Source organism: Nothobranchius furzeri, chromosome 12 (assembly GCF_043380555.1).
Source record: "Nothobranchius furzeri strain GRZ-AD chromosome 12, NfurGRZ-RIMD1, whole genome shotgun sequence".
NCBI lineage: Eukaryota > Metazoa > Chordata > Actinopteri > Cyprinodontiformes > Nothobranchiidae > Nothobranchius > Nothobranchius furzeri.
The window spans coordinates 36,004,081-36,031,337 of record NC_091752.1 but is presented as its reverse complement, the minus strand read 5'-3'; the positions used below and the strand labels follow the sequence as shown (position 1 = coordinate 36,031,337).

The 27,257-nt window shown below is 43.4% G+C and overlaps 1 protein-coding gene across 8 annotated transcripts in view; it reads left to right on the top strand.

The window, feature by feature from the left end:
* Positions 1-27,257, top strand: part of zmiz1a (zinc finger, MIZ-type containing 1a) — a 153,951-nt gene that overhangs the window by 120,431 nt on the left and 6,263 nt on the right. For 5 of the 8 annotated variants that reach the window (XM_054737677.2, XM_054737674.2, XM_054737675.2 and 2 more), the window contains 8 exons: positions 8,991-9,026; positions 16,019-16,154; positions 17,599-17,713; positions 17,801-18,021; positions 22,443-22,644; positions 22,734-23,015; positions 23,106-23,285; positions 27,109-27,177. In XM_054737677.2, coding sequence (XP_054593652.1) covers positions 8,991-9,026; positions 16,019-16,154; positions 17,599-17,713; positions 17,801-18,021; positions 22,443-22,644; positions 22,734-23,015; positions 23,106-23,285; positions 27,109-27,177 — 1,241 coding nt within the window. Of the gene's footprint in view, positions 1-3,104; positions 3,558-3,600; positions 4,114-8,990; positions 9,027-16,018; positions 16,155-17,598; positions 17,714-17,800; positions 18,022-22,442; positions 22,645-22,733; positions 23,016-23,105; positions 23,286-27,108; positions 27,178-27,257 lie in introns of those variants that run through there. The other 3 variants (XM_015941711.3, XM_015941710.3, XM_054737676.2) reach the window with 3 other exon arrangements.

Genomic DNA, 27,257 nt, shown 5'->3' with positions numbered 1-27,257 from the left:
CCCTGGACTGAAATGCGCTATTGAAGTGCTCGAGAACTGGGATTGGGCCTTTTTCCACATCCAAGGAAGGTTTTATGCAACTGAGACACTGAGGATTTGGGGAACTACTGCCACCTCCAGGCATGCTTATGAATGTGCATCACAATCCACTGAATTCTTTTAGCTGAAAACCAGGTGGTGTGGACTAGGGCTGGGCGATATAGAAACAAAGTATATCAATAACAATTTTTTATTGATATCAATATTTATTGAAAAAGAGTTTTAAAATAGTAGAAAATGTGTTTTACGTGCAGCTCTGACCATTTTATTTGAGGTGTTTTTATTTCTTCTCCACCTTTTCTCGCTGAGACATCTTGCTGCCTCATGCTCTGTTTTGGCTTGAGAGGGAAGAGCCTGGTGAAGTAGCGTGCCCGAGCCGGTGGTTTTGATTGGTTTGGAGTAAATAGTGAGTCTAGTGTGCTGCTACCTGATAGGTTATAATGAAAAAGGAAACTTTTTTTATTGAAGTTTTATTGACCCATTTTTTGTGCCTATCACACCACATGTCTATCAATAGATATGTTGAACTATTGAATTATCGACCAGCCCTAGTGTGGACCCAAGATTTTCCTAGATGAGCGGGATTTTACAAAAACCCGGCTACATGGCCTAAAAGCCATGGCAGCACTAGTCCCACTCGGGTAAGCAAACCCCAAAACAAACCAACTGCTGTCCCGTTGGACCCGTCGAATAACGAGGAGAGATTTTCTGCAACAGCAGGCTACTGCTGCTGAGCTGTCTGGAGATTGTGACCCTGCAGTGAAGCCCAGGGGATTATTGTGTTGCTCTAATCTGGAATCAGCCGGTGAAGAGACTCATCTGCTGTTAGGCAATGCGGCATTAGCACTGTTAACTCACGGAGCGTTGAGGATACACAACTCCGACCCGTTTGCATTGCTTCGCTGTAAGTAGTTTGTAAGTGTTCTCTAAATTATCTTCTGTGCTCCTGTACAAAAATATCCTTTTTAGTTAATTGTTTTATTGGTCTTTCTCCTTTACCCCTGATAATCAGCTGCCTACTGCCAGCAGATTTCCAACTCATCAGAGGTTTGCCATATTCTAGGTGTGCAGCTGCCCTACAAACATGCTCAACCCTAACAGACTGAGCTGTTGGTCTGCTGTGAAGTTCAGCAGACAACAAATCAGATTATCCACATAATCCCTCCAGGGTTTTTCTGTTTCTATCCTGGGTGAATCTGCCAGTCTGTCATCCAGCTCGTAAAAGTCCTCTTTCAGAAGATAGAACTCTCTTTAATGAACCTTAAATTTTTCATTATGACTCTCAGTCCACTTCTCATGTAAACTTCTGTTTATAAGTGTCTGTTTTTGTTAAGCCTATATGAGATTAAATGTCGCCGTTGCCCTCTGAAACATGACCAAACACGGCGTGGACTCCTCGTTGGAAACAGAACTGTTTCTCCTTCGTGTTTAATGTTTCAGTCCACACGGGCAGCTGCGTGTTGCATCGGACTGATTATTCACACCCCTCATCCAAACCACTAAGATCAGCAGGTGTTGTGACATCAGGTGAAGAAAGTGTTTAGAGGGGATAGCAAGAACACACACACACACACACACACACATCAGTCACATGAAGAAACCAAACTGTCAGCGCTCGGTCATTCACCAGAGCACACTCGCATCAGGAGAACAATCCACCCTGTCAGCGATGACAGAAAACTTCCAGGGCGTGGCTGCAACTGACCCCATGTCCTTAGATGGACACTCTCCCAAAACTCCTCATCAGCACGGTGGAATCAAACGAAGAAGCCAAAGTGGTGCCCGTATACACACACCCTCCGCTGCTTTTAGAAAACGGCTATCTCCTTCAGTTTATCTTCATTTGATCGAGTTTCAAGCCCCGTTTTTCTCCCCAACTTTGAGCTGTGTGTAGAAACTTAGGAGCATCCTTTGACCCAGTCACCCCCACAGACAATTACTGCTGAGTAAGAGCAGGGTGCTGAATTATTAAGAAGAAACAGGGTTTATTTTTAGCAGCCGGTCCCTTCCTCTGACACTCTCCCATTGTGTTCTTCAGATGACGAAACCTCAATGCAACCCCGAATCTACTTTCAAAATTACAACGTTGGTTTTTGAAGTGAAGCCTCATGGGAAGGTTCCTTTTGGGGTGCGTTCGTCGCCCCTGGCTGGTTGGGTCCTCGGTCACTTGCCTCTTAACTGTTTTGGGTTTACACAGTCTCAGGCAGACTCTCTCCTAACTGTGCCTTCACTTGTAATCCAAACACAGAGGACTTTGTTCTCGCACAAAACCAGATGAGTAAATCATCTAAATCCTCTTTTTGTTCTCGGTTGACTGATCTGGCACCCACACCTCAGAACTCACCCCCCCATGCACACACCCATCTAGGGGCTTTTGACACACCCTGTTAAAGTTATATGTCTGTCCAACAAGACTCCTGTACGTGTTTTTATTCTGGATGGGGCATTTGGGATGATGATAGGAAACTTCCCCCTGCTGCAGGGTATCCGCGGGTCCTTAAAAAGTCTTAAATTGGCTTTTCCAAATTTAAGGCCTTAAAAATCCTTAAAAATGACAAATAATCCTTAAATACAGTTTCCAAATGTCTTAAATTACCAAAGACCCAATAAACAAGATTATTTCTATAAATTTTTCGTGAATTTCTAGTTAGTGTTCAGCATTTTTTGTGTATGATGTTGGCGTAAGCGGAACCGTACACATTCAGTTGGTTGTGAAAGGGGGCTACTTTTAGATGAGCACATTAGCTGATTAAGCTAGTGGGAGCTTGCGCCATGGGGAAGTGCAAGTTTAATGGTAACTGGATGGCTAATCCCACGTTTGCGACGTGGTTAGCACCCGTTCCAGGCAATAGCTGGATATTTAATCTTGAATTTAGTTTTAAAAATAGCTTAAATTTGGTCAAAGTGGCCTTGAAAAAGGTCTTAAAATGTCTTAAATTTGGCTCCCTTAAACCTGCAGATACCCTGTGCTGTCACGCGGCCACTTTCCTACTGTCAAAATGACGTGGGGTGGTGCTGTCGTGGTGGGTTGGTGTGTGTGTGTGTGTGTGTGGGGGGGGGGGGGGGGGGGTTGAAGAGAGGTTTAGCTCTAATGATAAACTGATTCTTCTATGGATCACTTTCTCTCAGATCCACTCATGTCTGATTTATCTGACTGTTTAGGTTTACAAAGCAGCCTCAGACGGAGACAAGAGGGGGGCTGTCAGGATATATTGTCTTGCTGGCAGAGACCTTTTTTCTTTCTGATAAGCCAGAGAACTTGCTACTTCTCTGTCTTTGAATGGATGGATTTTTCTTCCTCTCCCACTTCCTCTCTCGTGCTTTGGCTTCCAGCCAGCCTGCATAGCATACTAGGCTCCACCCATTTATGCAAGTTTGCAAACTGAGCTCGCGGGGTCTTCCTTTTGCTTTTCTTTGCCCTTCTTTGGCAAATAGCAGTTGCGTTGCACATGTGAGAGCTACTCTGCTCACTCGCTAGAAAACGGAGAGATAGAGCGAGCCCGTCAGTTACAACAAAGGTGAGAAGCACTCAAATATCTTCTCGATCTCTTCTCCTGTTTGTCTGCGTCGGCTTGCTGTCTATCTTTTCCTCATCCTCCTGCCTCCTCGGCTGTCTCCACTGCTCCTTCCGAATGCTTCGCTCCCTCCCTCCTTCCATCCCTCCCGCTGTCTCGAGAGTGTGTTGGAGCCGGTAGCAGGTACAGCAGGAGCCCATTAGTGCAGAGCCCTGCTCTGATTGGATAAGTTGGAGAAACTGGGAGACTGCCTCTGAATAATTGATGTGCATTGTGCAGACACTGGACAGGGGAAACATACGGATCAGAAAGCAAGGGTGGAGAGAGAGAAACGAGGGAGGAAAGAAGAAGGAGAAGAAGAGGAAGGAAGTAAGAAAGAATGTGAGCAAGTGAAGGGAGATGTGAAGAGTGAGAAGGTGCTGGCAGGAGGCTTGGAAGCAGCAAAAGCTTTGAGAGTTGCCACTGGCCTCAGCGGGAGCACCAGCATCTGTGACAACTGAGCCTCTCCTCTGCACTATGAAGGGGATTAGATGAAATGTGCAGCTTTGCTCAGCTTTGGGTGAGTGTGAACGTGTGTTTGGGCATGACAGCTACCCACATGTGTGCCTCCAAAGAGCAGTCTGACATCTGAGTGTGTTTACATGCAGCCGGTGATGCAGCTTGAAATTTTTGGTAAATGAAGTGGAACTGTTTTGGTTTTCACCTCAGCAGCTGAAATGCAGAAGTCTGGTTTTCCAACGCAGCTTAGTCATTATTTTGTTCTAGTATGCAGATGTAACCCAGGCCACGGGTTACATGAAACTCTGGCCTGTGTGGTGTGTTTTTGTCACTTTGGTTTACACCACTGGCTGCTGACACACACACACACACACACACACACACACACACACACACACACACACACACACACACACACACACACACACACACACACACACACACACACACACACACACACACACACACACACACACAGCTGACCACAGGTTGACCTACATGTTCTGTCACACAGTTGTTTATGTTTATGTTTATTTATTTGGCAGATGCTTTTATCCAAAGCGACTTACAATTTATAACCCATAGGGCATGTTGTTGTGGTTTGATCTCCATGCATTTTGGTTTCCTTTAGTGTTGTTTTGTTAGGATTGTAATTGAGTTTGTTTGCTTTCTAAGTCTCAGCCAGGCAGAAACGTTAGTTGGACAAATGTACAGGACAGACAGCACAGAAGGACGTTCATGCAAGTGTTTCTGGGAGTTTCCTTTCTGTCAGGGGACGATGACCCACTTTTCCTCTGTGAATTCTTTTTTTAAACGTTCAACCCTCTGCTTGGAGCCAGGGCTGTCTGCTTGTCTGCTCATTATGAGAAAAGAGGGGGAGGAGGGACTGTACTGTTAGATCAGGCAGGCAGGCTCTCTGTTTGAGTTCCTCTGTGATGTTTAAAAGCATTTCCTAATGGCAAATGTGCGTCTCATAAAGGATAACAGTTGTGAATGAGTAAAGGGCATCCAGACTATAAAATCAAGCTGCAAGCTGTTTAATCAGTGTTTATTCTAACCTCTAAACTGACAGGTTAATTAGCAGCCAGAACCACAATCTATATTTGACCCATGCAGAGAATGTAATAGCAAAATATGACTCCCAGCTAGTTGTCTCAGAGCTGCAGCACTTCCTGTTAGCCTGTGCAGGGTAAAAACCACTGAAACCATCTGCATCCTCAACCTCTCAGCCTACATGCACGCACACACTCATACGTACATACACATGCATGCAAACACACTCTTCTGACCTCTCATGACTGCACCCGTAGTTCTTCCCATGTGACTGACTCACTGGTGATGTTTGACTTTGAATTGTGTGTGTGTGTGTGTGTGTGTGTGTGTGTGTGTGTGTGTGTGTGTGTGTGTGTGTGTGTGTGTGTGTGTGTGTGTGCGTGCCTGCGTAGTGCAGGTGCACGACCTACGTTTGTTTCTGCTTTTCCTGTGAATCATTGCCATGCCTCCCCTCCCTTCCTCCAGAAACAAGTGGCCACTCCATCACTGAGTGGTTGCTTGACAGTTGAGGGAGGGATTTGTAGTAGCACAAACTGATGACAACAGTCGATGACAGCAAGGGAGGAGCTTTCTGAGCCTCAGGACTGCAGGGCGTGTTTTTGGAAACACTTATCTTCCGATCACTTTTAAATCTCTTCAGCGTGTCATGGCCACTCTATATAAGAAATTCACTTCCAGGTTGTGAATGTCTGCATCCTGAGTTTTCTGGGATTTTAAGAAGAAGTTCTTCTTTCTTTCTTATTTCTGTGTTTTTTTTCTTTTAAAGATTTCTATGAACAGACTGAGATGAAGGAGTTATTGTGAGACAAGTAGCTGAGCATGTGATATTTACTAGTTCCCCTCCAGTGGTGGGGAGCTCCCCGTGGCTGATAAGATCAGTTCATTGACAACATTCTGTTCTCTTTAGAACCAGCATGACGTGTTTTACTGATAAAGAAAAAGACATTTTGTTTGGTAATCCAGGATTTTTCTCCTATTCCTGTTCTTGTGTCATACACATGTTTACATGGTTTTTTGGTGTTTGCTTGTTCCTGTGTGGGATCTTTGTGATTGTTGTAGCAGTTTTTTATATTACTGATTTAGAGACTATCACGAAAGTTTTGAATCAGAGCTTCTGATATGTTTATAGGTCAGAGGTCACTAACTGCTGTCGTGGTAACAGCTGTAACCAAAATAAACAATCAATGATGAACAAGAGTCTGCTTCTAGACCTGCAGAAAAGGGACACGCAACAGTACAATAGGAGCAAGCTATCACTGCGTCAACTTGATGAAGAAATGTAAAATCAACATTGTTTTACTGAACAATCTCACGATAATAAATCACAGTGCATTTAGTGCCAACTACAGCCTTAAGACATGTGTTAAATGTGCTATCACGCCACTCCTAAAGCTGTCTGTCCCCCACTGTCCCTGTGCAGTCTCTGGTTATCTGAGCTCCAGCTCTAACGGAGAGAATCTTCAGGAGTGCTGCAGCGCACCAGTTTGCCATTTTAGCTGATTGTGTTTACAAAAGCAAAACTTACGTACCGTGTTTACTTTCATTTTCAATTAAGTTGCCGGCCGGCTCGGCATTAACTCCCTACGTCATCATGACACCTCCCTATGTTGTGCCAAGGCACAATTGCTGTTTTTAGGACAGACAATTACAGCAATATTACCACCAAGCAAGGCAGAACGAATGCCACAAAATTTGTGCAATGCCATGCCAGCATGGCGCATTTATAAGACACACCGTTGCGGTAATACGCCGATTTGCTGGCATGGTGTGTCTTGTAAAATGGGCTTTTAGCACAATATATATATATATATATATAAATAATTCTTGACCAAATGAATACAAAACAAAAGACCTGCAAGCCTCACTCAGTTTAAGCTAAAGTCTGAGGTTGTGATTCCACGAAAACACAAGTCCTGATTGGATGATCCAAAGGCCAACACCTCTGATAACTAAAAAGAGACTAAAATGATCTTCATTATTCCAAAGACCAATGAAACAAAAGTTGAACATATGTAAATATTTGTGTCCCATTACATTCAGTGTAAAATTGAAACTGCTTTTTAAAGAAAGAACTTTGTACCAAAAGTCATACATGGTGGTGGTAGTGTGATGGTTTGGGAATGCTTTGCTGTATCTGGACCTGGGTGACTTGTTGTAAGTAATGGAGCCATGAATTCTGCTCTCAAACCCTAACCTGAACTTTTTGGAGGATTTTTGAGTGGCTGGGTCAAAGGTCAGACTTAAAGGCATTTCAGATGGTAATGTGACCCGAAGCAGGCTGGATTAAAACAATTCTTCAAAGAAGTGTTGAAAACAATAAGCTGTAGTGATGTGAGAGACTTCATCTAGACCACTGTTTCAGTAGCAAAAAGTTTCTGTTCTGCATGTTGGTCTAGCCACGCTCCATCGTAGCCTCAGTAGGTCTACCACTGGCCTAAACAGTTTTGTGTCTGTGTGGCATTGGTGGCGCAGGGTTTAAGAGTTTACCCAGTAATTGGTGGGTTGCATCCGAGGCTCCTGCAGTCATGCCAGTTGTTGTGTCCCTGGGCATGACATTCTACCCTCCTTTCCTGCTGCTGTGGTGGAAGGAACTGGTTGCTCTTGGCCTTGGCAGCCTCACCTCTGGTGCCCCGGGGCAGCTGTGGCTACAACGTAGCACCTCACCACCAGTGTGTGAATGGATGAATGATTCACTGTGGTGTAAAGTGCTTTAGAATCCTCTGACTCAGAGAGGTACTATACAAGTGCAGATCATTTGAAAGAAAACAATCTTTTCTATAGCGCCTCTCAAGATAAAAATCATGAGGCACTTGTCATGTGTCTGGCCAACCACAGTGCTCTGTTTGTTGGATGGGCTTGATGGGGCCTGGGATTGTGTCATCATCACCAACACGGCTTCCATGTTGGAAGCCGCCAACAGCATGAGAGGTCGTTCTTCAAGACTGTTGGAAAACTATTTCAGGTCTTGAAGCTCATCAAGAGAATGCCAATAGTGTGCAAAGCAGTAATCAGAACAAAGGGTGGCTGTTTTGTAGAAAATAGAATATAAAACATGCAGTGATTGCGCTCAGGAACTATTTGGTGGTTTAACCCCAATCCAACCTGTGATTGGCCCGCCAGAATGCTGCTAGGGCCTGTGGAAGTTCTAATGGAGCGTTCCTAGACCAAACTTTACAACAAGAGTTTGGTCTAGTTTACAAGGCTATGTCCTTGGCGGACTACCCCTTTGACTGATTTCCATTATACATCAAGTTTTTCATTCCTCTGATTGGTCCTAGTGCTGTCCAATTGCATGCAAAGACAGTTTGAAAGACAAATGCAGACTACGTAATAACTAGGTTATTTCGATAGCTTGTGGCCAGACGATATTTACATGTATAGGATGGTTTGCAAGGCTAGCCAAGCAGTACAGCCATTTATAAAATATAGTCAGCTGCTTTTTTACATCGAGCCAGGTTGGTTTGGATAGATTCGTTCCCTAGTAAGTGAAATCATCATCTGTCTTGTTATCTTTGTCTTATATTGACATTTGTTTACCGATCTGTAACATCTGTAAGAGGACAAATACTTTTTCACATCTTGTATGCATGTACACCACTTTTGTGACAACACCATCAATAAAAGTAGACTTTCTTTCTGCTTTTTTCATTGCAGTGAGTTTTGGATTAGCACAACATAGTCCTACATAACCATAAACAACAAATACTCAACAGAATTTGTTGTTTTTGTTGGCCACATGTGACAAAACCTTCCTTCACATGCCACCAGAGCTCTAACATGTTGCACCTCTGATCAAAACTAGCCATCACACTGCATTATGTTTGGTGTTTATGCTTCTTCTTCTACCTCTGCCCCATTTAAAAATGTGCAATTTGAACCCTACAGAAACCAGCACCTGCAGGAGATGTCAGAGTGACTCAGGTAGAGCTACCCTCCCTTCTGGGCTGCAGCATCCTTTTTTGGCTTGTGAAACCCCCCCCAACATTGTCCCGGGGAGGAGGGGATCTGCCCACTCCCGTCATCTTCACCTGTCCTCAGTCTAGCATCCTTTCATCCACCCCCCCCACCCCCACCCCCTGTCTGTCCTCCAATCTGGCATTTTGCCAGACGTTGTGGATGGAATCCTGTCAAATCAATGCGATGTGAAAAGAGCACTGATTTTCCTGGTGCATATAAACAAAACCACTGTGGAAAATGAAACGTCAGCTCAAAATGGCACGTTTGAAGCGAGAGCTTCATATTTGGATGATTCTGATTTGTAAAAATACAGAGTTATAGTCGAGTGTGATTTCTGACAGAGTTCTCTCTCTCTCTGCAGGGCATGTTTGAGTTGTTCTGCCTCCGAGCTGTTCAGACTAAAGCCCATTTGACTCGCTCTTCTTTTAGAAGAAGTTGGCTTTACAGAGAGGGGGCAGAAAGGGGGATACCATTGACTGCTTAAATGGCTTCCATTACACTTCAGCAAAGCGCATGACTTTACATATTTATTTATTTTATTTCAAAGGATCTTTACATCCTCTTCATATTCTCCCTATGCATAATATTGTGTGCCCACACAGCACAGGCCTACCTGCCAGTGTTGTACAGACCTCTGCTTTGTAATATCTCTCATGAATTGCTTCTTTATCATCCCACACATTGTCTCAGAAGGCTTCTTTGTCTGGTGCTGCAGTGTTCACACTCAGAAATTGTAACTTTTCATGTGATAGCTTCTTTCTTTGTGCTGTAATGAGCAAAAACCATGTTACATGTCTGAATCAGCCTGCCATGAAAAGTGAGACCATCAGGCTTGACATGAGGATGTTCAATAATAACAGGAATGTGCATTTCACCTGAATTTTCACACATTAATATTACGTAGCCCTTTCTTTTTTTTGCAAACCAACTTCGTTGGCTTGATAACTGTACCTGCTAGTTAAAATGTGTGGGTTGTCATCAGCATCAAGGGAAGAGGAGCAAAACACTCCCATTTTATTTCCCTGAAACATTTTCATTTCAACAGTTCAACAGAAAAGCATATTGGTGACATGTCGCTGATGTCTTATCAGCACGGCGGCATGGAAATGCTGAGCCAGGACTTTAAGCTGCATTTATAGTTTATTGTTGTCCAAAAGGTAAAATACTCAGAAAAGCAACATCCCTCCCGAGTGCTCTGATAAGACTTTTTGGAGTAATTCAGAAACCTTCTGACTCCTTGTGTTAATATCATTAAAATAAAGCAGCAATTGGCTCCATAAATGCTTTGGTTTGTTTCCATTTTTTGAAATTTTTTGGGTTAAAAAGCATTTACCATTTTTTTGTAAAAGAAAAAAAAATAGGTGATAATGTTTTTGCCCGTCAGTGTGACTGTTTGTTAGCAAGATTTAAATAAAACTCAGAAAATAATCATGTTAACCTTTTAGACTGGCCTGCCAGACTCGTCCTCTGTCCATTCTACACAGAGGATGAGTCTGGATACAGAGGCAGGGAGCACCATGAGTGGAGGGACTAGCCAGCTCAAAATTAACCAATCAGAAAAAAGGTGTAAATGACTGTATCCCGCAAAGCTTAGCTTTTTTTAGCACAAACATCTTTCTTTAGAAGAAAGGCTTTTAGAGCTTTTTCTTGTTGTGGTTTTACAGACACGTCCAAGTCATTTAGAACAGAGGACAGAGAAACTGTTTATGAGAAACTGAGCATCGCGGTGTGTGACATACGCTGCTCACCTCTGATTTGCTCGGGCACAAATCGCAGGGGGTGGTGTTATTTGTAAGCGAGTGTTTCCAGGTCCTTTGCTTCCCATACGGAGGCATTGGCATAAACTTTTATAACTGATTCCCTTTTGGAGTGCACTAAGATAGCCACCACACTGAATCGACCAGAGCAAGAACTCATTTAGATGTTGAGCTGAAATTAGACTTTGAGGCTGAGTACTCAGTTGCAATACTGCAGAAGAGTCTACATACCATCATTTTAAAGGTTAAAGGGCAACAACTTCATCATTTCCTAATATAAGGTGGTAACTCTGATATCAACAATGCTTTTAAATTCACGATTGTTCCACTCTGCCTCTTGTGATAAAAATATAAGAATCAGGAAGGCTAATGATTGGTTTCATGAGATAAATTCAAACTAAAACGGGGTTATCTTAATGTGTTGTTCTTTCTTTAATGGGTTGTCTCATTCAGCGGCCGATGAACAGATTCACACTTTGTAGCAAGAAAAAAACCTGTTCTCTCTCTCTCTCCCCCCCTCTCTCCCTCTCTCTCTCTCTCTCTTCTCCCCCCCCCCCTCCCCCCCCCCCTCTCTCTCTCTCTCTTCTCCCCCCCTCTCCCTCTCCCTCCCCCCCCCCCCCCCTCTCTCTCTCTCTCTCTCTCTCTCTCTGTGTGTGTGTGTGTGCGTGTGTGTGTGTGTAGCAGATCACCATCTTCACATTGCATTGAGTTAGGGAGTTTGGTGTTTATTAGCATAAGTGGATCCCTCTAAAGCAGTGATTTCTCAGATAAATTATTTCCTCCATAGCAGAACACCCAGATGCTTGCACACACTCAGCACCATCAGAGTTCATTGTAATTAGCATTTGTGTGTCCTTGTTTAAAAAAAAAAAGAACTTGTACAAACACTCCGTCATTAGTTAATGGGCCTGGCAGCCAGTTTCCAGGGCTTTACTTTCTCCCTCTCAGCTGCTCCCAGTGGAGCTGAGGTGAGAATGTGCCAGAGCTCCTGCTATCAGTCAGCCACACCACATTAAATACAGCTTGAGTGTGGAGGACCCATATGTCCCATATGTCATTACTGGGCATTACTCAATTAAAAGCACTTGCTTCTATGAAATAGAGCTGGCCGGGGAGAGATCCAGGAGAGCTTCCTGAGAATATCAGCTTATGTCCTGATGTCACTGCAGAGCAGGACAGAAGAACAGAGCAGTTGTCAAAAGGAGGTTGCTGTCTCGGAGAATCCACCGACAGCACCTAAATACAGTACGGCGGCTTTAGATGAGCTGCAGGGGCTTACGTGCTGCTGTAGCCTGTCTCTCAGAACAATATTTTTTGTCAGGCATTTAAAGGATTACCTTGATTTGATGTGGATCTTTAACATGCTTTGTTTTTGTTTATGGTTCTTATAGGTCATTAAGGCATTTAGACACCTCAGCTTTCAGTTTTTATGTTTGAAAGATGAGATTAATGCTCGCAAACTGTTTTGCTAGCAGATTAATTTTTAAAGACGGAGAAGCCTGCCTTTAAAAGACAGTCTGCATGGTTCATATTTGACAAGACACCCAGTATGTAACAGACTCACAAGCACCTACAGGTAAAAAGTTTCACAGTTTAGTTGTTTTTATTGTTTTATCCCATTCAGAATTTTAATAAACTTAATGTAGTTATTTCTTATTTGTTGCTGCTTTATGATTAAATCAAACATGCAGAGTTAATAAAAACAGCAAGACTTGATAATTGTGTGTGACCGTAGATGAAAACGCAGTACTGAGGTTTTTAAAAAGGCCCGTGAGTGGTTGACCTCGGGCTCGTTTCCATCAGCTTGCTGTTAGCACCTTTTATTATAAAGTATTTTATTTAACCATGAGGTTTTAGTGTAAATGAAATGGGAATAAATGAAAAGATGAAAGAGGTGTAATTAGGCAAAGACCATGACTTTTCGTCCCCGTGTTTTTTTTTTTTTTTTTTTTTTGGTTTTTTTTTTTTTTTTTTTTTTTTTGTTGGCTGACAGTCTGAGCTTTTGGCTTCAGCGCCTCGTCTTCTCCACTAATGACAGGAACAAAGCTCCTAATGAAGCCGGCCTCAAGAAGATGACACTGGGCTGGTATTTAAACTAGTTTTTAGACAGTAAAAAATAATGACTGGCAGAAACTTGACCTGTTGTATGTTTTAGAGATTAAAGAGAGTAGTAGTGCAGTTGAAGATGTTGACAGAGGTTTTAACGCAGATTGTGAACAGGTTATTAAGCTTATTCCAAAGACACACTACTCAGGCTTTACTTTACACACTTATGATTGATTTCAGAAGGATTTGGTAAGTTGTTGCGACTCTGATGTGTCTACAAACCCTCTTGCTCTCTGTCCATGATCGCTCATCCTCACCACGACTCCATCACTTGAAGTTTTGGGTCTAAGTGGTGGGTTGCGTGTTGTGGAGACAATCCCTCTGTGTGGAGGTGGTGATTTAGTGGGGAGCTGAGCTCTGTAATGGCAGGGTGGAATAATTCCCATTTAACAAGGAGGCTTGGCTCCCTCTGCCCTCTAGGAGAGAACTCTTCCTCTTCTTCAATCTTCAGGCCTTTCCCTTTTCTCCTCCCATTCTTCTTCTGGACAAGTGTTCACTCCTGACGAGGGCTGTCATTCATGCTGAATAGTGTTTATGAAATCTTGTTGTGCTTTTTACACGAGGGACAAATGACTGTTTGGTGCTAGAATTCATCACAAGAGTCTCATGAATCGTTCAGGTATAAAAGGATCCTAAACACAAGGAATGAGCCAGCGTTGTGTCGACACATGAACAAATCCACAATAACAGGATTTTTAGACCCTTTGTAACCAGCAGTCTGTCACAAAGACATCATTTGATCTTATTTTTATTTATTTAATCTTAAAATACCAAAGCTAGCACAGCTTGACACATAAAATGGTGTGTTATTACCAACAACAGAATGATTTCAAAAGAGTTAATAGCAAGAAACTCGCTTGCAATGATTTAGGTACGTGCTAGGGAAAATACACACCATTACTTTAACCAATGTTGGTTCAAGTTTCTGTGACCTGATTTTTTGGGTCAAAGCAGAAAAGTGTAGGAACACCTTTTCACATGAAAGTCGGTCTTTGGAAGCAGTGTTTTAAAAAGGAGGGGTGGTTTAAAACTTTTGCACAATATAGGGAGCCTATGTCTCTTCCCCTTCCGATCGACTCACGGGTCCCCAGAACAAAGAGAAAATGGATGTAAGCGAACAAGGCTATGAAAGCTATTTTCTAATCTGCTTTGCCTGAATCCCACACATGTGCTTCAATTTAAATGAAATTCGTAGTTAAAAGGGACATTATGGAAGTTTGACAGCCAAAACATGTGTAGAAATAATAAATTTCTTCTTCATACATTCTCCTGCAATGCCCTGGTCCTGTAGAATGAGCCCTGGCATTTTTACTTGATTGCCTGTTTTTTTGTAAAATCACAGAAAAAGAGAGTTGCTCGGGTCGAGCAGGCTGCTTCATGCGCGTTCACCCTCAGGCATAGCCCTCCGAACCGTTCTTTGAACGTTATTTCAGCTATCATTAAGGATATAAATGTCACAGATACATAAGATGTCATTGGCGCTATAGCTTGCCTAGTAAGACGTCGGATTTTTGTGCAGAGGATCCGGGTTCGATTCTGGGTGCGAACATAGTTTATTTAGAGTTTCTTTTTTACATTAATGGTATATTTTTTTTACAGTAAGATGCCCACATTTTTATTTGAGACTCGCCGAACGGCATTGAATTCACAGATAAAAAAGATGTGGGTTCAACTTTCATTTTGGAACAATTTTTCAAGCAAGGGAAGGGCATGATCTGAGCATGCAGGAAGACTGACCCATCTTAAACCTTTGTCGGCTGTGCTGAAGAGAAAGGTACAGAACCAAATGATTTAATTAATTAGCTGCGCGTTCTCCTGTCCTCTGTCCTCTGCCCCCCCCCCCCCCCCCCACACACACACACACAAGGGACTGTCTCAGCTGTTATTTTCGTTAAGGAGTGTGCACGTACAGCATACGCGTTTCGTGCACGAGCCTACTATTGAAGCTGCCGTAACGCTTTTGGCCTGAGGGGGCAATCGCGAGCATAAAAATTCAAAACTCCATAAAGTCCCTTTAAAATGACAACAAATCAGACGTCGCACATGTGACATCACCGCAGAATCTCCTCCCCCAGCGCAGCTGCTACTTACCACATGCCAGATTTATGAAGGTTTTCTCCACGTTTAATGCTCCTTCTTTTGTCCTGAAGAAAAATTCAAAGCTCGTTTTTCTTCTCCATGTCTGGTTCTATGACGTCAATATGGTGAGATGCATTTGTAGTCCTACAAGTCTTTTCACACAAAACCTAAAATAACTTTTAACACCGTTCAAAAATAAGCATTTTCATGGCATCAGAATGTATCTTTAAAATTCACAGACTCTGTTTGTGAAATCCATTGAACATATCAAACAGGATTAGAAAATAGCTTTAGCGCCATTCACATGCGTTCATTTTTTGTTCGTTTCTGCTGACTCATGGTAGACGCGCTATGGTATGTCTTTCCTAAATGTAGGAAGACTGTTTCCTAAAATTTGTTGGATCTTGGACTACAGATCAAAAATGTATATATTTCCATTCAGACAACTTAGAACTTGATGACATTTATATTTTGTTTAATAGATATTTGACAAAATATCTGCGATCTGTAGGAAATGTGTCCAAATAGGCCACAAAGCACAGGTGTGTTAGATAAGACAACCTGATGAAAAACTTCTGATCTTCATGAAGGTGGCAGTTCAGTCTGATTACACCTTGGAGATAGAAGACGTGGCTGAGAGTGAAGTGGTGCTGCTGAGCAGAGGAAGTGAAGGACATGAAGATATCAATGTGTCTTACTTCCTACATCAATCTTATCTGAAACCCCAGTCGCTCTGTCTCTGTCAGACTTTCACGTTGCATTTCTGCCTCTTGGTGGCAGAAAAAACTGGGAGGTCCGCTGCTCTGCAGATTGATTTCACTCTGCAGGTACATTCAACTCTTTAGAAATACACACAAGCATCTAATCAGCTGCTTCTGTTGCATTAGGCTGCCATCTGGAGGTTTTGGAAACAAGCACACCATGTTAGCTCCAGTTTTTGAGGCAGACATGAAAAACCATGAAAATGCACCACAGTGGGGAATCAGTATTTGTGTCTTTGTGTTTCCCTGGCAGCTCTGCTGTCGTCGTGGTGTGAGGAGCTGGGTCGTCTGCTCCTGCTGCGTCACCAGAAGAACAGGCAGAACGAACCGCAGGGAAAGGTCCCCATGCAGCCCAGCATGAACAGCATGAAGCCCGGCCTCACGCACAGGTCAGTCACATGTGTCTGGTCACACGCTTAATCTAAAACAATGAATTGAACTAACAACACTCACTTTTATTAGTACAGATTGAGGTATTTATTTCAATATTATCTGAAACTTTTTGCTCGTGTCACAAACATGCCAGGAGCTAATTGGTAAAGGGTTTCCATTGTTTTGAGAAAGACTGGAACAACCGTGAGAGATGAGCTAAAGTGATTAGGGGTGGAGGGACAAGCCAGCAGAGATGTGAAGTCATGTTTTCAGAGAACATCTTGTGCTCGTGCCTTTTTTTATTTTCCTCTCAAAGAAACGTGTTGGAATCAACCAAAAGTTCTTGCTTGCCTTGGTCGAGGAGCTTGTGGGGAATGCTGTGCCTTTTATAAAGAAATATTGAACGTGTCATCATTCCAAGAGCTAACCGCTGAGTGAAAACATGCTGCTCTCCAAAAACAGCAGCTCCTTCCCCTCCACTGACCACTTGTTTCTGCTTACGAGGATTTCGCTTGTTTATCTTACATTCCAGACATTTGTATTTTGCGTCAAAGTGCTGAAAACACCAGTTGCAGTCTTCCTGTTCAAATCCAAAGACCTTTTATTGTGTGATAAGGAACTCCTTCTCATTAAGGAGTGTTTTTCTTTGAACATCTTAGGTGTGTCCTTGCTGTGTCGTATCTCTAATTCCATGCTGTAGTTCTTTTTTAAAACACAGAGCAGTTTTGTTTACCTGTTTTTGCAAACAAAACGTAGCGGGAAAACAGGTAAACAAAACTGCTCTGTGTTTTAAAAAAGAACTACAGCATGGAGTTAAGGAGTGTTTTTTGTCTTCAGGCTGATAATTTGTCATCTTTTGCACCTTTATGGGATCTAAAGCTTGGTTTATACTTGACGCATTTACTTTCCGCTTGGTGATGCGGCTCGCGGATGGAACACGCTTCACAACTTGCAGTGTTTATGGTTCATGCGGCTTGTCTTTGCGGTGAGCCAGTATTCACCCCAAACTGTAGGGGGCAGCATGGAGCTCCACGGCATGCATCCAACACTACACCTTAGTAGAAGTAAAAATTACTGTTGTTTACAACATGGCATTCCAGGATTTTTTTAACAGTGTCCTCGTCTTTTCCGACAGTGCGAGCTATTTCTCTCCAAGAATTATTAACAACATGTTGATCACGGTGATCTTTGAGAGCTGAATCATACAAATGTCTGTATTTACGAACCTCTGCCATACTAGTTCTTGCCAGTCCGCCATGTTTTTCCGTGTTCGACCGTCCGCGTGGTTAGAAAATTTCCTAGGTGCACGGTGCGGAAAGTTTGGTCCATGCGGAGGCCAGGTGGAGGGGCGTGGTTGTTAAAATGACGCAATTTTGCCGCGTGGAGCCATGCAAACCTCGTGGGCGTGTCAAGCATAAACCAACCTTAAGGCTCATGTGTGTGTTTTGGTCTACTTTGCAGTGACGGATCCTTTCCCTATGACTCAGTTCCCTGGCAACAAAACAACAACCAGCCCCCTGGATCACTCTCTGTAGTTACAACCGTGTGGGGTGTGACTAATACATCACAGAGTCAGGTACGACCATTCATTAAAAACACCCTCTTTACGTCTGCTTCATGCCATGGGTCTAATCTTCATGTTTCTGTTATGTTGGATTTGAAGGTGTTGTGTAACCCCATGGCCAACAGCAATAACCACATAAATCCTGGGGGTAACCAGATGGGGTCAGTGATGTCTGCTAGTGCAGCAGGGCTTAGCTCACCTCAGTTCAGCACTCAACAGCAGCAGTTTCCAAACAAAGGTGGTTCCAACCAATCGTACATGCAGCAGGGCATGTATGGCAGGCCTGGCTACCCCGGTGGCCCTGGAGGATACAGCGGAAGGTGAGAAAGGAATCAACTAAACTCCATTAAGGGTATTTGTCAGATGATATTAATGCTGTTTGCATAGGATACTACAGCCTTGTGTTAGCCTGGCAAGCCATTCTTTATATATAAATATATAGTCTGGCCACGATCCATACACAGAGCTCAGTCGGGGGGGGGAATCTACTGTTGTCTTTCAAACTGTCACCACTTGCTACTGGACATTGCTAGGAACAATCAGAGCAATGATCAATGGGCCTTATTCATACGGAAATCAGTAAACAGTGCAGTCAGAAGAAGAAGAAGCATCCATCCATCCACACACCCATTTTCAGCCTCTTATGTGGAGTCAGGTCACGGAGGCAGTAGCCTAAACTGAGAGGCCCAGACTTCCCTCTCCCCAGCCACTTGGGCCAGCTCCTTCAGGGTAACCCCAAGGCACTCCCTGGGCAGCCGAGAGACATAGTCTCTCCAGCGTGTCCTGGGTCTTCCCTTGGGTCTCTTCCCGGTTGGATGTGCCCGGAACAGGTCACTAGGGAGGCATCTAGGAGGAATCCTGACCAGATGCCTAAGCCACCTCAACTGGCTCCTCTTGACATGGAGGAGCAGCGTGCCTGCTCTGAGCCCATCCTGTATGACCAAGCTTCTCACCATACCTCTACGGGAGAGCCCAGCCACCCTGCTGAGAAAACTCTTTTTGGCCTCTTGTATCTGAAATCTCATTCTTTCGGTCACACCCTAAAGCTCGGAACCATAGGTGAGGGCATGAACGTTGATCAATCGGTAAATCAAGAGCTTTGTCTCCCCCCCGGGCCTTTGTTTTCTGGCCCAGCTCTCTGTTCAACACGACAGACCAGTGCAACACCTGCATCACTGCAGACACAGCACCAATCCGCCTATCAATATTCTCTTGTGAATAAGACCCTGAGATACTTAAACTCCTCCACTTAACCCTGACCTGGAAAAGGCATTCTACCCTTTTCTGATTCAAGACCATGTTGTCAAATTTAGAGGAGCTGATTCTCATCCCAGCTGCTTCACACTCGGCTGCGAACCGCTCCAGCGAAAGATGGAGATCACAATCCGATGAAGCCAACAGGACCACATCATCTGCAAAAAGCAGAGACATGATCCTTAGGCCACCTAAACAGATCCTCTCAACACCTTGGCTGTGCCTAGAAATTCTGTCCATAAAATTTATGAACAGAATCTGTGACAAAGGGCAGCCTTGGCAGAGTCCAACTCTCGGCGGAAACGAGCCTGACTTACTGCTGGCAATGCGGATCAAGCTCTGACACCGGTCATACAGGGACCTAACAGCCCGTATCAAAGGGCCTGGTACCCCATACTTCTGGCGCACTCCCCACAGGGCCCCCAAGGGACACGGTCCAACGCCTTCTCCAAATCCACAAAACACATTTAGATTGATTGGGCGATCTCCCACGGACCCTCCAGGATCCCACTAAGGGTACAGAGCTGGCCCAGCATTCCACGGCCAGGACGAACCACTTTGTTCCTCCTGAGTCTGAGGTTTGATAATCCAATGGACCCTGTTCTTACTCCAAGCCACATTCCGCTTGGACTGCCGGTACTTATCAGCTGCCTCTGGAGTCCCACAGGCCAAAAAGACCCGATAAGATTCTTTCTTCAGCTTGATGGCATACCTAACCACTGGTGTCCACTAATGGATTGGGGGTTGTCACCACGACAGGCACCGACAATCCTGCGGCCGCAGCTCTGGTCAGCCGGCTCAACAATGGAAGCACGGAACATGGCCCTCTCTGACTCAATGCCCCCGCCTCCCTTGGGACATGTTTGAAATTCTGTAGGAGGTGGGAATTGAAGCTCCTTCTGACAGGAGACTCTGAAAGATGTTTCCAGCAGAACATCATCAAACGTTTTGGCCTGCCAGGTCTGACTAACTTCCTCCACCCCCATTAAAGCCAACTTACCACCAGGTAGTGGTCAGTTGACACCTCCTCCCACCTCTTCACTTGAGTGTCCAAGACATGTGGCCACAGATCTGATGAAATGACAACAAAGTCGATCATCGAGCCGCATCCTAAGGTATCCTGGTGCCAAGAGCACATATGGACACCTTTATGCTTGAACATGGTGTTTGTTATGGACAATCCATGACTAGCACAGAAGTCCAGTAACAAAAGACCGCTCAAATTCAGATCACTTCTCCGGGTCTCATTGTCATTGCCCACATTAGTGTTAAAGTCCCCCAGCAGAACGAGGGAGCCACCAGAAGAAGCGCTCTCTAGGACCCCCTCCAAGGACTCCAAAAAGGGTGGGTAGTCTGAACTGCAGTTTGGTGCATAAGCACAACAAGTATGCCCACCCCTGCTTGGCGCATTTCAGTGGGAGCAACTCCAGAGTGGTAGAAAGTCCAACCCCTCTCGAGGAAATGGGTTCCGGAGCCAGAGTCATGCGTTGAGATGAGTCCATCTATATCCAGCCGGAACCTCTCACACCAGCTCTGGCTCTTTTCCCACCTGAGAGGTGACATTCCACGTACCAAGCGCTGGCTTTTGTTGCCGAGGATCAGATCTCAAAGGTCCCTGCTTTCGGCTACCACCCGACACACAATGCATCCAACCCCTTTGCCCTATCCCACGAGTGGTGAGCTCATGGAAATGGGAAAAGGCGCTCGCCAACATGCCACTAACTCCAGGCCTGGCTCCAGAGGGGGCTCCCGGTGATCCCCGTCTGGGCGAGAGAATGTTTTTCTTTATAATGGGTCTATAGGCTGCACTATGTCTGATCACTCAAGAAGAAGCAATACGTCTTATTTCTAAATAAATTACTCAAGTATCACTACCCTGCCTTAGCCCCCACAAAATATTTCTACAATCATAGAGTGCTGTGATTGGCTAGACACAAATTTGTTTGGTTCAATGGTAGAGCAAGTGAGGCTAGACCGACCTGCAGAGCAGAGTCATTTTACTACTTATACGGTTGGTCTAGATTTCTAGGTTAACCTTGTTTATGAATGATGACATAGATAATGGAGATGTGGATAAAGGAGAAAATTTCAGAGAAAAAACATTTCAAGTCACAGATTTTACATTAACATACCACTTCCAGGCACGTAGCTGTTGATATGCGTCATAGAGTGACGTGCAGCTTCGCATGTGTGTTCACACCTCATGGGATGGGTTTGCCTTCAGGGCTTTCTGCCACATGACAATCAGACTTTATAACATAGTTAACTCTGCAGATGGATCTATTTTAACCCAAACCACTTTTTACCCAAATCACATCCTTGTTCTGTTCTCATTTAAACCTTATTGAGATGAGAGTAGAACATTAATGTAAAATTTAGCATTTACTTTTAGGTCCATACTCAGATTTTTGGGTGAAATTCATATTTGTGTCAATTATCTGCTGTCACCTTTTCCACCTCGGACTCTGTCTGGATTTAAATCCTGCCAACTTCCTAGTTTCTCTGTAATGCTACTTCTGTCAGAATACCCTGAAGGCAAACTTCTCTCATTTCCACATTGGACTTATATTTAAGGCACTGTGGAATGAATGGGCAGGTTGTAAATAGTAGAGGTGCTGAAAAAAATCGATTCAAGTCTGAATCAGGATTCTTATTTATCAAGATTCAGAATCGATTCACAAAGGTTCAGAATCGATCCCAAGAACTCAAATATTTGGCATGTTACAGGTTTGAGATGCACTTTTGTCTGTTTTTTTATCTTTGTTAGGAGAGTTCGTACTCCGTTTACTTTTGTGGTCCCATAAATTGAGATGATTTATTTTTGAATCTGCTGATAAGTGGGCACTTGAATGTCATTGTTTCCACACTCAGAAATTTTAGATATTCTCATATTTATTTTCTAAGTTGATAAGTGAGTACTCGGGATTACTCATGTGTTTATTTTAAGTTATTGATAAATGAGAGAGCACATTTTCCGTTGTAAGAAATCTGAGGCACTTTTTTTGAACAGGTTGAGGACTCAAATGTTAAACTTGTTTCCACACATACTTGTAAAGTATTTTACCGTATTACTTTCAAAGCTACTGTAAGGTAGCAAGAGATTTATTATATTTTACAAGGTAAGCAAAAATAAATGTTGCCTTTTGGTCAAAAGATTGCTTCTGTTAACAGTTTTAGAATCACTTTATTTTACCTTGTAAATTAGAAATAAAAATTTCACATAGCTTTAACTAACTTGTACAACACAGTAGTTAATCCTAGAACTGACACTCTTTGTTAATATTGATTTTGAATTGATTTAAATTGAGAATCAATTCTGAATTGAATTGGCACCCTGAGAATCGGAATCAAATCAAATCGTGAGTTGCTCTAAGATTCACATCCCTAGTAAATAGTCAAAACAGATGCCATGTGACTGTTTTAATCCAGAGGTCAAAACAGACACTCTCGATAATAACTGAAACTTACTTTCTCTTAATGTTAACAGTTACTCTGGAGGCCCAAACGCCCCACCTGGAGGTATGGGAATGACTACCCACGCACGTCCTTCTGGTGACTTTACTCCACCTGCTGCTGCTGCTGCAGCTGCAGCTGTTGCTGCCGCCGCTGCTACAGCTACAGCAACAGCGACGGCCACAGTGGCGGCCCTGCAGGAAACCCAGAATAAGGACATGAACCAGTATGGACAGGTAAAAACACACACCTGCGTATGGTTGTAGTCTCCTGATGTTTCCATGCTGATGGCCACATTTACCCCCAAAACTTTTTGTTTCATCAGATGTGTCCATCGTTTCAAATGGGGCCTTCTCCAGCCTACAACAGCCAGTTCATGAACCAACCCGGCCCACGAGGCCCCCCGGGGGCTATGAATCCATCCAGCATGAGTTCAGCTATGAACAACCCCACCATGAGTGGGCCTCCAATGGGAATGAACCAGGCTCGATCAGCAGGCATGACGCCTTTTGGAGCTCACGGCCAAAGGATGCCACAGCAAGGGTATCCTGGGGGACCTCGGCAGAGCATGCCCATGCCAGGGATGAAGAGGCCATATCCCGGAGAGGTCAGTGGAAAGCTCAAAAACCCCTCTGAATGTTAGGTATTTTGAAGCATTCAGCAAAAATTTTATTTTTCTTTGTACCTTTTCATTAAGGGGAGTTACGGAGGTCAGCAGTATGGGCCAAACAGCCAGTTCCAGACACAGCAGGGCCAATACCCAACATCAAATGCGTCCAGGCCACTGCCCTCCCCTAACTACCCTAGTCAGAGAATGCCAGTGCAGCAGGGCCAAGGACAGTACCCTCCCGGCATGCCTATGGGCCAGTACTATAAGGTCTGCTGTTCTACAACATAGTATTGTAACTGCACTATTTTATATATATATATATATATATATATATATATATATATATATATATATATACAGTTGGGCAAAAAAGTATTTAGTCAGCCACCGATTGTGCAAGTTCTCCCACTTAAAATGATGACACAGGTCAGTAATTTACATCATAGGTACACTTCAACTGTGAGAGACAGAATGTGAAAAAAAATCCATGAATTCACATGGCAGGATTTTTAAAGAATTTATTTGTAAATCAGGGTGGAAAATAAGTATTTGGTCACTTCAAACAAGGAAAATCTCTGGCTCTCACAGACCTGTAACGTCTTCTTTAAGAAGCTTTTCTGTCCTCCACTCGTTACCTGTATTAATGGCACCTGTTTGAACTCATTGTCTGTATAAAAGACACCTGTCCACTGCCTCAAACAGTCAAACTCCAAACTCCACTATGGCCAAGACCAAAGAGCTTTTGAAGGACACCAGGAAAAGAATTGTAGACCTGCACCAGACTGTGAAGAGTGAATCTACAATAGGCAAGCAGCTTGGTGTGAAAAAATCATCTGTGGGAGCAATTATCAGAAAATGGAAAACATACAAGACCACTGATAATGTCCCTCGATCTGGGGCTCCACGCAAGATCTCATCCCGTGGGGTCAAAATGATCATGAGAACGGTGAGCAAGAATCCCAGAACCACACGGGGGGACCTGGTGAATGACCTGCAGAGAGCTGGGACCACAGTAACAAAGGTCACCATCAGTAACACACTACAACGGCAGGGAATCAAATCCTGCAGTGCCAGACGTGTTCCGCTGCTGAAGCCAGTGCATGTCCAGGCCCGTCTGAAGTTTGCCAGAGAGCACATGGATGATACAGCAGAGGATTGGGAGAATGTCATGTGGTCAGATGAAACCAAAGTAGAACTTTTGGGTATAAACTCAACTCGTCGTGTTTGGAGGAAGAAGAATACTGAGTTGCATCCCAAGAACACCATACCTACTGTGAAGCATGGGGGTGGGAACATCATGCTTTGGGGCTATTTTTCTGCCTAGGGGACAGGACGACGGATCCGTGTTAAGGACAGAATGAATGGGGCCATGTATCGTGAGATTCTGGGCCAAAACCTCCTTCCATCAGTGAGAGCTTTGAAGATGAAACGTGGCTGGGTCTTCCAACACGACAATGATCCCAAACACACCGCCCGGGCAACAAAGGAGTAGCTCCGAAAGAAGCATTTGAAAGTCCTGGAGTGGCCTAGCAAGTCCCCAGACCTCAACCCCATAGAAAATCTGTGGAGGGAGTTGAAAGTCCGTGTTGCTCGGCGACAGCCCCAAAACATCACTGCTCTCAAGAAGATCTGCATGGAGGAATGGGCCAAAATACCAGCTACTGTGTGTGCAAACCTGGTAAAGACCTACAGGTGCTGGCCAGTAAATTAGAATATCATCAAAAGGTTGAAAATATTTCAGTAATTCCATTCAAAACGTGAAACTTGTACATTATATTCATGCAATGCACACAGACCAATGTATTTCCGATGTTTATTACGTTTAATTTTGATATTCATAAGTGACAACTAATGAAAACTCCAAATTTGGTATCTCAAAAAATTAGAATATTCTGAAAAGGCTGAATATAGAAGACACCTGCTGCCACTCTAATCAGCTGATTTACTCAAAACACCTGCAAAGGCCTTTAAAAGGTCCCTCAGTCTTGTTTTGAAGGCACCACAATCATGGGGAAGACTTCTGACTTAACAGCTGTCCAAAAGACAATCATTGACACCTTGCACAAGGAGGGCAAGACACAAAAGGTGATTGCTAAAGAAGCTGGCTGTTCGCAGAGCTCTGTGTCCAAGCACATTAACAGACAGGCGAAGGGACGGAAAAAATGTGGTAGAAAAAAGTGTACAAGCTCTAGGGATAACCGCACCCTGCAGAGAATTGTGACGACAAACCCATTCAAAAATGTGGGGGAGATCCACAAAGAGTGGACTGCAGCTGGAGTCAGCGCTTCAAGAACCACCACGAGGAGACTCATGAAAGACATGGGATTCAGGTGTCGCATTCCGTGTGTCAAGCCACTCTTGAACAAGAAACAGCGCAAGAAGCGTCTCGCCTGGGCCAAGGACAAAAAGGACTGGACTGATGCTGAGTGGTCCAAAGTTATGTTTTCTGATGAAAGCAAGTTCTGCATTTCCTTTGGAAATCAAGGACCCAGAGTCTGGAGGAAGAGCGGAGAAGCACAGAATCCACGTTGCATGAGGTCCAGTGTAAAGTTTCCACCGTCAGTGATGGTGTGGGGTGCCATGTCATCTGCCGGTGTTGGCCCACTCTGTTTCCTGAGGTCCAGGGTCAATGCAGCCGTCTACCAGGAAGTTTTAGAGCAGTTCATGCTTCCTGCTGCTGACCAACTTTATGGGGATGCAGACTTCACCTTTCAACAGGACTTGGCACCTGCACACAGTGCCAAAACCACCAGCACCTGGTTCAAGGACCATGGTATCCCTGTCCTTGATTGGCCAGCAAACTCGCCTTACCTTAACCCCATAGAAAATCTATGGGGTATTGTGAAGCGGAGGATGCAATACGCTAGACCCAACAATGCAGAGGAGCTGAAGACGACTATCAGAGCAACCTGGGCTCTCATAACACCTGAGCAGTGCCACAGACTGATCGAGTCCATGCCACGCTGCATTACTGCAGTTATTGAGGCAAAAGGAGCCCCGACTAAGTATTGAGTGCTATACATGCACATTCTTTTCATGTTCATTCTTTTCAGTTGGCCAACATTAGAGAAACAAACATTTTTTCATTGGCCTTTAGAATATTCTAATTTTCTGAGATACCAGATTTGATGTTTTCATTGGTTGTCACCTATAAATATCAAAATTAAACGTAATAAACATCGGAAATACATTGGTCTGTGTGCATTGCATGAATATAATGTACAAGTTTCACGTTTTGAATGGAATTACTGAAATATTTTCAACCTTTTGATGATATTCTAATTTACTGGCCAGCACCTGTATAGTAATCGTTTGACCTCTGTTATTGCCAACAAAGGTTATGTTACTAAGTATTGAGTTGAATTTTTGTTATTGACCAAATACTTATTTTCCACCCTGATTTACAAATAATTTCTTTAAAAATCCTGTCATGTGAATTCATGGATTTTTTTTCACATTCTGTCTCTCACAGTTGAAGTTTACATATGATGTAAATTACTGACCTCTGTCATCATTTTAAGTGGGAGACCTTGCACAATCGGTGGCTGACTAAATACTTTTTTGCCCCACTGAATATCTAAATATATATCTATATCTATCTATCTATCTATCTATCTATCTATCTATCTATCTATCTATCTATCTATCTATCTATCTATCTATCTATCTATTATCTATCTATCTATCTATCTATCTATCTATCTATCTATCATCTATCTATCTATCATCTATCTATCTATCTATCTATCTATCTATCTATCTATCTATCTATCTATCTATCTATCTATCTATCTATCTATCTATCATCTATCTATCATCTATCTATCTATCATCTATCTATCTATCATCTATCTATCTATCATCTATCTATCATCTATCTATCTATCATCTATCTATCTATCATCTATCATCTATCTATCTATCTATCTATCTATCATCTATCTATCATCTATATATATATATATATATATATATATATATATATATATATATATGAATGTATGTATGTATGTATAGATAGATATAGATATATACAAGGAAGCATAAGAAAATGTATCAATAAATAATGTTTTTGATTCCCCCACAACAGCAAGAGCCCTTCAATAATCAGAGCACCAACTTTTCTGGAGGTGGATACTCCTACAGCCAGGGTAGCGGGGTAAGTTTTCACTTCCTGTCCACAGAAACATGGTTCAATTTCTACTATGACATACCAAAACTCACACAGCTAATCTGATC